Below are 13,108 nucleotides of genomic sequence, written 5' to 3'. Positions count from 1 at the left end.
AAGTTCTTGCCCAATAGCTGGGATCTTTGTGTTTTGTCAAATACTAGGTTACTGCACCTCATTCTGTATGTATTGTGTATTTTTTATGGAGAACTCACATGGGACAGGCAATCCCATGGTGGTCAGAAGAAGCAATGCAAGGATACTCTCAAGGTCTCTCTCAAGAACTTTGGATTTGACTGTAGGACTGCTCAACATGGTGTGCCCACATCAGAAGGGGTGCTGTGCTCTATGAGCAAAGCAGAATTGAGATAGCACAAAATAAACATAGGATGTGCAGATTTGGAGTATCCACCCCCAAAATTCATATGGACTACCTGTGCCCAGACTGTGGTAGGGCATTCTGTGCTCTTATTGGTCTGATCAGCCACAGTTGGACACACTGAAATTTCACTTTATCATAGCAATGTCATTTTTGGTCCTCTTTGAAACACAGGACAACAACCTAGCCATATAGTGTGTATCTAATCTGTTTTCTCCTATTTCTTCCCTCATACCAAATTGTTTTTTGATGGTTACAGATTTGTATCATAGTTTGATATCTATTACTGCTAAATCCCCTTCTCACATTTTTTTTTTCATTAGTCCCTTTCAAGTTTTTAATATAGAAGACTTTTTCCTTGCTTTTTCATGTCGGTGCAGGATCTGTCAGTTTTCTTGAAAGTTTCACATATCTATCTATCTGGCTGTAGGAGAGTTGAGGTTTGTAGTGGTAACCTTTCTGATCCCTTTAGTTAACTCAAAAAATAGTTGTAAATGATTAGGGCTCAGACTTGATATGGAGCAGTGTATAGTGGGATGGGTGCTGAGGGTAATCTTAGCTCTGTAGGAGTTAGACCTGCCTTCGTGTATCCTTCAAAGCAGGAATTGGTGATCACATAAAACATTTTTCTCTCAGTGTCCATAATTACACTTGTACAACTTAACATGTTAGCTAGGCAGTACAGCAAATAAAACAGTTGGATTTAGAATCAGGAAGAACTGAGTTTGAATGCAGCCTCACACACTGTATGACATTGGGCGAGTCAGTTAACCACTTTCTGCCTCAGTTTTTTTATCCGTAAAAAGAGAATAATGATAATAGTATCTACTTCCTGAAGTTATTATGAGGATCAAATGAGATAATATTTTTCAGTACATAAATAAATGATGACTTTGATTATGTGTTATTAATCTTTGCTTTTACACATAACTATTGTATGAAAAATAATTTTTTGTCAGTTGAAGAGATTATTACCATCATGTCAATGAAATAAAAACACTAAAGCAAAGACTAGATTCATTATCACCACTTGGGAACCTCCTGTCTATAGTCCTATGTGAATGCACATACTTAACTCTGTTCTTTAATGTTTTAAGCGAATTCTACTCCTTATCTTTATGAGGCCCTGGATGTTCAGATTTCTTAGAAATGATTTTGTGTTAACTTCAGTTTCTTCTCATGGAGCACAGTGGAGGAATTGGGTCAGAGCAGGTTAGCCAGAATTGATGATTGGATCCAGACACTTAGAGTTAGAAGTTGAAACTTAAGAGTTGAAGAATTTTAGTATGGTGGCCAGTGAAACATTAAAATGGCATGCTGTGCTTAGCCTCAGTAGGGGAAATGGAATAGGAGAATAAATCATGCAATCATAAATTTCAGAGAAGAGAACCCCAGAGGCCATTCTGTCCCATACTTCCCTCCCCCAAGAACCTCCATTAAAATTTTGATAAATATAAATCTACCCCCTCTGCTTCTTCTTAAACTTCCCATAAGGGAATTTAATCTATTTCAGTTTGACTGCTTTAATTGTTAGGAAGTTTTTCTTTATATCAAGCCTAAATTTACCTGTTTAAAACTTTCTATCATTGCTTCTAGCTTGACTCCATGGAAGTAAAAATTAGTGTTCCTGAAGTACAAGGGCAAAGAGAAATGACCTGTACATCTTTAGTATCTCCTAATATTCGGTGCCTAAATCTGACTCAAACTGGTACTGCTCTCCTCTTCGTTCTGCTTCTCCTGCTCCTCCTCCTTATTTTGTCCAAGGACAACTTTTGTATTAGAGTCTACAGATCGTTTTCTGGAGACTTAAGGCCTACTTGTCTCAATATTTTAATAGACTTAGCAGCAAGGATACTTCTTTTTCTTTAATCATTGATATGTGTATAGTAAATGTTACTTAACCAGGGCTTTTGTTAGAAAGTCTAGAATCAAGCATCTTCCGTTCTCAAATAATTAATTCAGTGTTCTTTAGATCCACAGCTTCCTTTCATAAGTTCTTTGTAAAGTACTAAATAAATATGAGCAGTTGTTTTTGACAATATGATATATTAATTGTAAGGTTTCTAACTTGAGGTTTTGTAGAATTTGACTTTTTTCTAGGTCATAATTATCATTTCCATAGTAATCAACAAATTTGATGTTGAGTCTATTTGTGTACCATTTAGTTTAGGAAGTATTTTTTCCTCTATTTGGAATAACTTAATCTTTCATAGTTCATCATCTTCAGCAGTTATTATTATGAATTTAATTTTCAAACTGACCCATATAGTCAGTTATAAATTTTTGTAACATGCCATTTTTCAGGATCTTGCTGATTTTAACTTTTATTTTGTAAACTGAAATTTAGTGTCCTTGCTTCTTAGTGGGCAAAGCATTTACTGAAGAAGTGAAATGTCATTCCTTGGTGAAACAGCCCTAGTGAAAAATTTGATAAAATTAGCTAGATTCATAAAACAAATATTCAATAATTGCTTTTCCTCAAAGAGGAAAGGGAATAGAGGCAGAGTAAGATAATGGAAAAAAAGTCCTAGACTTAAGCATCAGCAGACCTGGGCTGTAGTTCCTGTCTTCTATCTGCTTATTAGCCATAAGTCAGCTCTCAGGGGCTCAGTTTCTTCATGCGTGAAATCAGGATAGAATTTGAACCAATAACATCATAGGGCTATTGTGAGGGGAACGTAGAACCTTCAAAGTGATATATAAATGAGAGCTACTATAATTATTTCTGTCACCTATTTAAATGTCTAAATAAAGTTGCCAAAAGAAATATAGAAGCCATTAAAAAAAAACAGGAAAGGAATATAATAAAGACAATTTAAAAACTCAATTTGGAATCATGTAACTCCCTTTCCTTTCCAGGAATTTTTGGGGGGTAATATCTAGGCTTGTGATTTTAGCAATTGTAGGGAACTCCATGGATGATGTTAGAGTTAAATTCAAAGGGTATGTGCTAACATTAGCCATTTCCTACTTTTCCAGTTTTCTCTCTTTAGACATTTCTACCTTTTTTTGTCTTCAACTAGTTTCAGTTGATCTGTGCCCCCTCCCTTCACACTGCTGCATCAGTCATCTTCCAGTTCCAACGAGTTTTCTTTTTGCTGGTCCCATTGGCACCTAATTTCATGAAATTCTATTTGCCCTATTTCTCAGGTTGATATGTTGGAAAACAGAGAAGCCTCATTTGTCTCAGTGCCCTTGTTGGGGAGGCTTTTTGTTCCTTGAAAAAAATTCATGTTTTACCAGTGACTTGGGTGGGGAAACTAATTTATGCTATTCCCCATCTAAGGAACCTACCTAATTATATCTCTTTAAGAAATTTAAATTGGACACTTGATTATAAGGCAGTATAAGCTTATTTTTAATTGCTTAAGGAACATTTAAATATTTTGGGGGGGGCCTCAAGGCCCTTGGGAAATGTATGGATTTAAGAATCCATGTTATTTTCTCCAATTCTTTGCTATCCCCAGAAGGAAAAAATTTACTGTACTTTTGTAGAGTATTAGAGAAGAAAAAAATTGATATACTTATTTGACAGAGGAAACATGAAGTTTATTCGATTTGAAGTCAGATTAGCTTGGAGTGTGGTTTTTTTTCCTAATCTTAACTTCTTTCTGCTTAGTACATATGTGACCTTGGTCAAGTTATTAAACCTTTGGGATCAGTTTCCAGGTGATCTCTAAGACTTTTCTTAGTGACCTAGAGGCAGTACAATGAATAGAGAGCACCAGGCCTAGAGTCAAGAAGATTCCTCTTCCCGAGTTCAAATCTAGCCTCAGACACTGCCTGTGTGACCTGAGCAAGTTATTTAGCCTTGTTTACCTCAGTTTCCTTCATCTATAAAATGAACTAGAGAAGGAAATGGCAAACCACTCTAATATCTTTGCCAAGAAAACTTCAAATGGGGTTATGGAGAGTTGATTTCTGAACAAAAACAAAAAGACCTTTCTAGCTAAAAATCTATTATCTTTTTTTTCTAATAGTGAGCAATTGTGTTGTAGTTGTTTCAACTTTCACATCCTCCAACTAAATTATGTCTTAGAAGACCCTTTTTCAGTCTGCAAAGATTTGTCGAGTTGAAGTAAAGAGGCACTTGAAGTTAAAAGTGAGACTGACATTGTGTTACAGTAATAATAGTAGAGTTTAATCAGTGCCTTGTATATAACCTATAAGGTAGGTGTGTGGGGGTAGTGGTGTTTTTGTTTTTGTATGCTCATTTTGTAGATAGGAAACTGAGCATCAGAGAAGTTGTTACTTCAAACACATCCAGGCCTCTTAAGTACTATTTAGCACATTTTATATATATTCCAAAGTTGTTTTAGTGCTTCATACAGTAAAGTATTTTCCATTCTCATTATCATTGCTCTGATTTGTATCTTCATTACTTCTTATCTGACTGGACTATTCTATAGCTTTTTAATATTGGTCATTCTGCTCTTTCCCCCCATTCCTTCATTTAATCCATCTGTATCCACAAATGCCAGATTTAATCTTGATCAGATAGAATTCCAATCCCTGTGACTAGCCAGTGCCTGCTATAATTATTTAATGGGGTGTGTGTGTGTGTGTATGTGTATACACTTAACTCCTTTCTTGACATTTGAGGCCCTGAATGAGGTTTCACTTTTTTTCAGTTTTCATTTGCTATCCTATTCTTCATCTGAACTAGTGGTTTTCAAATTTTGTTCCCAGAACTTTTCATTTTTTTTTAATAAAAATTACTTTAAATATTTTCCAATTACATGTAAAAAGTTAATCGTTTAAAAAAATTTGAATTCCAAATTCTCTTCTTCCCTCTTGCCCTTCTCTTCTCTCCTCCCCCCCCCCCCCCCCCCAGAAGTCAGGCAGTATTCCTTTTTTGTACATGGGAGGTCATGCCAGACATTTCCATATTTGCTTTGTTGCAAAAAATAACACAAAGGACATAAAATGACAAAAATAAAGTTTGAATTTTTTCAGTGCTTCAATTTGCATTCATAGTTAATTAGTTCTTCCTGAGGGTAAATACAGCATTTCCCCCCCCAATTTTTAACATGGTTACTTAAAGTTTTGCATCCAAATTCTGTCCCTCTCTCCCTGAGAAGGCAAGCAGTTAGATATAGGTTATACATGTGCAATTATATGAAACATTTCCATATTAGTCAAGGACTTCGAAGTCAAGTCGTATGAAGTCAAGTCTTTGTATAAGAAGACTTAAGTAAAAGAAAAAGAATGAAAATAGCAGACTTCACTGTATTCAGTCAATATCAGTTCTTTCTCTGGAGGCATAGTATACCTCATCAGTAGTCCTTTGGAATTGTCTTGGATTATCATATTGCTGAGAATAATTACATCATTCACAATTTTTCATCAAACATTAAAAACAATTGCAGTCACTGTGTATGCTGTTTTCCTGGTTCTGTTCACTTCACTATGCATCAGTTCATGTAAGTTTTTTCAAGTTTTTCTGAAACTGTCCTGCTTGTAATTTCTCATAGCACAATAACATTCCATTGCAATCATATACCACAGCTTGTTTAGCCATTCCTCAGTTGATGGGTAACCCTTTTATTTCCAATTCTTAGCTATCACAAAAAGAGCTGCTACAAATATTTTTGTTCAAATAGGGCCTTCCCCCCCCTTTTTTTGGATGTCTTTGGGTGTAGACCTAGTGGTGGTATTACTATATATCAAAGGGTGTGTCCAGTTTTATAGCCTTATGGGCATTAGTGGTAGATAGCATTTTCATCATGGATCCTTGGGAATTGTCTCGGATCATCGTTTTGATCAGAGTAGCTAAGTCTTTCACAGTTGATCATCTTTATAATATAGCTATTACTGTGTGTGACTTCACTTTTCATGAGATCATAAAAATCTTTCCATGTTTCTCAGAACCCATCTTGCTTGTCATTTCATGATAGTATTCTTTTTTTAAAATTATTTTTAGTTTGCAACATTCAGTTCCACAAGCTTTTGAGTTTTAAATTTTCTCCCCCTCTCTTCCCTCTGCCCTCCCCAGTACAGCAAGCGATTCTGATAAAGGCTCTACATACACATTTCATATTAAACATTTTCACATTAGTCATGTTGTAAAGAATTATAAGCAGTAGAATGAACCACAAGAAAGAAGAAACAAGAGAGAGCAAATAGTATGCTTCAATCTGCATTCAGACTCCATAATTCTTTTCTTGGATATGGATCATGATGGTATTCTTGTCACGATAGTATTCCCTTGAAACTTATTCAGCCCTTCCCCAACTGATGGGCACCCCCTCAGTTTCAAATTCTTTCCCACCGCAAAAAGCTGCTAAGAATATTTTTGTACATGCAGGTTCTTTTGTATTTTTTTTATCTCTTTGGGAAACACATCTAATAGTGATAGTAGTGGGCCAAAGGGTGTGCACAGTTTTATAGCCCTTTGGATATGGTTCCTATTGTTCTCCAGAGTGGTTAGACTACTGCACAACTCCACCATCAATGCATTAGTATCCCAATTTTTCTGCATCCTCTCTAGCATTTGTCATTTTCCTTTTCTGTCATGTTAACAGAATCCCTCATTCTTAATATTTATTAAGGACCTCTTCCCCTTTGATTAACATGGGTTGTACTTATCCATATTTACCTTATTAGAGATTTAAATGTCTTATTATCACACTAACTTTTATCTTGAAGATCCCCTGAAAAAGTCCCGTAGATTCCCAGATTTTCCTGAATCATATTTTGAGAATTCCTAGTCTAAGCTTACTAGACTACTTAATTTAATATTTCTTCTTTATTTCTTGACTACACATTTTTTTCTCATACTTTCCATTCAGTTCAATAGGCATTGATATTGGAGGATTGTTGCTAGTGATATTTGACTAATGCTTAGGAGAGTGGCTGGAATATAGTTTGCTTAATAAGTGCTTTCTAAGGAGATTCAAAGGCAAAAATGAATCAGTCCCTGCTCTCAAGGAGCCTAAATTCAATTGGGGAGAAACAGTGTTTTCATAAAAGACTAAATACAAAATAGTATCTTCTTCTGGAAGAAATAAAAAGAGAATAAGGAGATAACTGATACCAAGTGGAATGGGAAACACATAATTGTCCTAGCTTGTGGTGTGTGTGTAGGGGGTGGGAGGTGTTTCCAGTCCAAAAATTAGTTTATAACCTTTCATCACGTAATTATTCCATGGTATAATTCTGTTCGTCAAGCTGTTTAAAAGGTTAACTGAGCAGCAATATATTCACCAGTGGCATATGGATATCCAGCATTTATCTTTAGAATTCTCAACACAAGTCTTCAGTATTCAATTTTAATATATATTCATGACTATTCTGAGATCATAATCTTGCACCAAAGACAGTTTAGTAATAAATGATTTTTAAGTAATACCAGCACAATCGGAGAGGGGGAAGCTTCACATAATGGTTGCACCCCACCTCTTTTTCCAAAACTTTTGACATAAGTTTGCAACGATTATGTAGTGAAATACTGTAAGAAAATGCATTAGTCAGCACATATTTATTGACCACCCAAGTGCCCAGTGATTTGGGCCTCTGCTGTGGATACAAAGACAAAAGGAAACAGTCCCTGCTCTCTAGGAATGCAGGTTCTGCACTTGAGATATAAATACAAGATACTTGTAATTTCTGGGGAGAAGGCATAAGTTAACACTTCTTCAACCAGGTCAGTTCTACCTTAGGGTTCAAATTTTTTAATATATTAACTCTCCCATTTTCCTGATCCTGAGAATTTCTAGATCTTCCTCCCCCCCCCAACAGAAAGTAGATGGTGAGGGTTGAGTGTCCTCCTACTCCTTTTTTTTCTTCAAATAATTTAGCATTTGAACTAACCCTAAGGCCACCCTACCTTATTTATCTTCTGTAAATTATAAACTCATTGATAGCAATGACTGGCTTATTCATTTTTGTTTATCTTTTAGCATCTAACTTACTGCTTTGCACATTAGTAGGTACTTAAATGACTTTGGGGGAGGGGCTGAAATTTTCAGTTATCAGATCTATTAGGTGCCTAGGAAGAGCAGTTCATTGTTGAATTTCCTGCAACTGCTGTGCTAAAAAAGAGGAATTGAAATTTCAGACATTGTATTTGTACTGTATGAACTCTCCTTATGCCTCTTTTGTTCTTGAACATCCATTGAGTCCTTTACTTTTTCAAGTGATGAAAATTGGTTTTATCTGGGCTGTCTTTCTTATGATAGTCTGGCAATCTGTTTTCTTCTAGGGATAGATTTGGGGTAGAGCAGGGCTTTTGTGATTTCATCTGTGTGGGGAACAGCTGGTTTGGAAACCCAGCCATGTTGCAGATTGACCACTTTGTAATTTATAGGTATAGAGAATTGCCTGGGGGATACTGAGAGATATTAAGTGACTTGTCAGTGACTATAAAGTCATTGTGTTTCAGAGGTATGACTAGTGCAGTCTTACTTAGTACTATATGTAAGACATGTGTCTTCCATCTCTTATTTCTTTGTTTTTGTACTTAACTGTCCCCCATACCTGGAGTTCTCTTCCTTCACCTCTACCTTTTAGTTTCCCAAGCTTCCTTCAAGACTTAAGCACATATCTCACCCTTTTTTTAAGAGGCCTCTTCTGATAGATCTGTTCCAGTGCTAAAACTTTCCCCTTTTAGATTACCGTTATATACTGTGTCTATACCTTTACATCTCTCTCATTAGAGAGTATATTCTTTGAGAACAAGGACTGCTTTTTCCTTCCTTTTCTTCCGGGACTTCCTCCCCTTTCTCTTCTCGCTTTATACCCTCAGCCCTTAACCCAGCTACATAGAAAGAGCTTAATAAATGTTTATTGATTTACTCACTGTGCCATACTGCCTCTCAAGGATGGAGGTACTATCAGCCTAGAAGGGATGAAACATTTTTAACAAAATTTTGAAAGTGTACAAACACACAAACACATAAACACACACGCATACATACTGTCTTCACAAGGAGAAAAAGAAGTCACTAAAGAGGCAGAGATGTACAGCCAACTTGGATTCTTAAGAGATGTGTGCAAGAAGACCACCAGGTAGTGGAGGATAAATACAAAAAAATTTGTCAAGGCATCATCTTCTAAGCATGATAAATCTCTAAATGAGCTGAGATTGGTGAGATCTTAGGTTGGTGAAGTGATTTTGTTATTTCTGTTGTTTTTTTTTTTTTCAACTATAGTGAGGGTGATTAGATAGAAATATAATAACAAAAGTTGGAGAAGAATGAATTTTTATTTACTTGACCTAGGAAGAAAGGGTAAAAATGACTAATTGTGTATTATTGCCAAGATAAATGAAGAAATAGTAAGAAATCCTAACTGCCCTTGATAAACTACGTTAGAGATGACTTGAGAACTGTCAGGTGTGATTATTGGACATTGTCACTGATCTTAGAAAGATTCTGGCAGGTGGGAGAGGTGTCATAGACCTGGAGAAAAGTACATGTCTGATTTTCCAAATAAGGATTAGTGGTATCTACAGACTAGAGGTGGTGGATTTGACTTCAAATCTTGGCCAGATTCTAGAATCATTAAAGGAATGGTTTGTGAAAAGTAATTGGTGATCTGACAAACCCATCATAACCTCATGTCAAGAACAGTCCTGCCAGATTATTTTCTTCTCCCTGCTCCCATCCCTTCCCTACCACCACCACTCCTGTCCCCAAACTAATCTGGTAGCTCAGGGAAATGCTATGGATATCATTTACCTAGATTTTTTTTGAAGTATTAACAAAGTAATACTCTTATGGACAAGATGAAGAGAGCTATAGGTTAGACAGGAATACAGTTAGGTAGATTTTAGAAGTGATAGAATAGCTTTACCCCAAAGAGTTGTTATTAACAGTTCCATGTCAAACTGTCCTTGGGTTTTATGCTATTTAACTTTATTATCAGTGACTACTCCCATCACCCAGTATTTATTAAGTGCCTAGTATGTCCCAGGGACTATGGAAGGTGAAAATATAAGTATAATGATTGAAGTAGTCCCATCTCTCAAGGAGCTTACACTCTAAAGGGAGAGAAACAAGGGCTTATACTTGCTTAGCAATTCCAGTGGTCTACAGGATCTCTTATACATAATATGTTAATTGAATTGAGTGAAAAAGCCAAGCCACTTAAAACATTTAAATTACTTTATTAACCAGTAAATTACTAACCCATTAAACTTTTAAGTGTAATTTTTGACTCAGATTTAGATTTGAAACTTCAGAAGTCATCTAGTCCAACTTCCCTTTTTACAGATAGGGAAACTGAAGTCTGGAAGAGTGGTTACTTGTTCCAAGTCTCAATGAAGTATCAGAGAATAATTTGAAATCAAGCCCTCTGTCCAGTTGCACTGCTTCTATTATAAAACATCCTCATTAGAAATATGAAATTTTTAAAAGTTTATTTTATCTGATACATCTTATGAAATAAAAAATACACCTTTAGATTTTATAGCTTATTTGATCTTTTGCTTTCTGTACAGACTTCAAAGAAAATAGGTTTTTTTCTGATTCAGATGTTTAGTGTAGGATGTATTAAGGGAACATTTTTGCTCATGCAGAATTCGTCATTGACATAAGGGTTATTTTGACTCATAATCTTGTCTTTAAATTTATCATCCTAATTTATTTTTTCTCTTTTTTTATATGTTGAAGATTGGTTTTAAGGGGTGAGGCAAGAGGTTTTGGACTCGATGAGTTTCCACCGAAATGTCGGAGAAGTCAGGCCAGAGCACAAAAGCAAAGGATGGGAAAACAAAGTATACAACACTCAGTCTATTTAACACTTACAAGGGAAAATCACTAGAAACTCAAAAAACTACAGGTAAGTGAAGTGCCTTTCATATGTCTGTGTGCATTTCTCTTTAGTTAAATCTACAGAGATATAAACTCTATTACATGCTTACTTGTGAACACACATGGTTTGCCCAGTGTGAGACGTTGAAACTCATTCAGTGTAAATGTCATGATTTATATACAAGATCATAAAGTGAAAAAGAAAAGTTCCATCTCAGAGGGACCAAGGCAGGAAAGTCTTGCTGGAGAAGAAGTTTCAAGGAGGGGGGTGAGGATATTTTAGGTGAGGGAAGAAACCATTGCAAAGGCACTGAGAAATATCTGGAGAAAAATAGAAGACAAAAGACTGCAAGGTTAGAAAAGAACTAAGTTGTGAAGGACCTTAAAAGCCAAAAAGAGTATTTTATATTTTATATATGGAGGTAATAGTAAACCTCTGGAGTTTATAAGTAGGGACATGACATAGACTTGTGTTTCAGGAAAATTTTGATTGGCTTCAAAATTTAGGATACCTTGGAGTGGGGAGACACCTGAGAAAGACCAGCCAGAATGCTACTGCATTTGTGAACTGATTTTGGCCTGTCTTCAGCTCTCATTGATTAAATTATCACCTCTCTGCAAATGAGTCCCAGATTTATTTATACAGCCTTAACCTCTTTCTGCTGACCTCCAGTCATATATCTCAAACTAGAGATGTTGCACAAATATCTTAAACTCACCATGTCCACAGATGAATATATATTTCCTTCCTCCTCCCTCAACCTTTCATTCTTCTTCACTTTTCTATTATTGTCAGGAGAGCAACTATCTTGCAAATCACCTTCCCATGCAGCCTAGATATTGTCCTTGTCTTCTCACTCAGACTCTGTATTCGTTCAGTTGCCAAGTCCTATTGATCCCACCTTGTCCACTTTGTTTCCTTTGACCTTGCCACCACACTGATACAGGCCCTCATCATTTTAGACTTGCTGCAGATGTGTGTGGTATACTATATACTAGTGGACCTCCCAGCTCTGTGGAAAGATGAGGGCGTTTTCCAGAACCTCTTATTTAAAGATGTTCTTGTTCTTTGATATTTTGTAGCATTCACTTTGGTTTTATGATTGTTCTTTTGCTTTACATTGTATACTTTGTTTTCTTGGCTCTTTATTTCACTACAAGTCAGTTCATGCAGATTTTTCCATGGGTCTGTACTCACCATATTTGTCCCAAATAATGAGTCAATCAACCATATTTATGTGAAAGAAAAGGATAGCAGTGAAACAATATGTCAGAACTTTGGGTATGAAACAGCACAGTCTTCAGGAGAAAGATTATATCTCTAACACCACACGTTAACAAAGCAGCAAAGGAGAGGATTAATGAATTTAATATGCATTTTTAAAATTATATGGCCAACTAGCAAGCACAGAGGATATATTGAAAGAAGAGAAACCGATAAATCAAAAAGCAAAGGATTGTAGAAATCATAACACCAAAAGCCGCTTTTTTGAAAAAGACAAAATTGATTAAAATGAAGAGAACAGAAAATTGACAAAATAGCAAACAAACAAGGTGAAATGACATCCAAACCACAAGAAATGGACAAAAACAATTTACCCAAGCCTATGTGCAGTTACATACTACCAAAACTAAGAAGAGTACTTTGAAAAATATAAATACCCAAACTAACAAAAGGCCAAATTGGTATCTTGAGTAATCCAGTCTCAAAGAAGAAACAGAATTATAGTTATCAAAGGAAGAAAAAAACCCTTGATCTTGATGGGTTCACAGGACAAATGTATTCAACTTTTAAAGAACAATTAATTTCAGTACTACACAAATAATTCTCAAAAATTAAGAAATAAAACGCCATAATACGTGATAGACACCTTTTTTTGAGCCAGATTGTCCTGGAGCTCAGTCAGGAAAAGATAAGACATGGAAGACCCAATATTATAAATGTTGATTCAAACATCTGTTGTCAGATGGACTTTAGCAGCTTATTCATGACATCATTTATCACGACAAAGTAATATTTATACCAGAGATACAAGAATGGTTCAACATTTAATGTAGTCTTACTAAAAAATATATCCACAACCATATGATT

The 13,108-nt window shown here is 35.7% G+C and overlaps 1 protein-coding gene across 7 annotated transcripts in view; it reads left to right on the top strand.

Moving 5' to 3' along the window:
- Nucleotides 1-13,108, top strand: part of PRRC2C (proline rich coiled-coil 2C) — a 95,999-nt gene that overhangs the window by 16,103 nt on the left and 66,788 nt on the right. For all 7 annotated transcript variants that reach the window (XM_072648639.1, XM_072648640.1, XM_072648642.1 and 4 more), the window contains exon 2: nt 10,876-11,044. In XM_072648639.1, coding sequence (XP_072504740.1) covers nt 10,930-11,044 — 115 coding nt within the window. In that variant the 5' untranslated portion in view covers nt 10,876-10,929. The remainder of the gene's footprint in view (nt 1-10,875; nt 11,045-13,108) is intronic.

The sequence above is a fragment of the Notamacropus eugenii genome, chromosome 2, assembly GCF_028372415.1.
Source record: "Notamacropus eugenii isolate mMacEug1 chromosome 2, mMacEug1.pri_v2, whole genome shotgun sequence".
NCBI classification, from domain to species: domain Eukaryota; kingdom Metazoa; phylum Chordata; class Mammalia; order Diprotodontia; family Macropodidae; genus Notamacropus; species Notamacropus eugenii.
The sequence above is the reverse complement of the archived record's forward strand: the minus strand, read 5'-3'. Positions and strand labels throughout refer to the sequence as shown.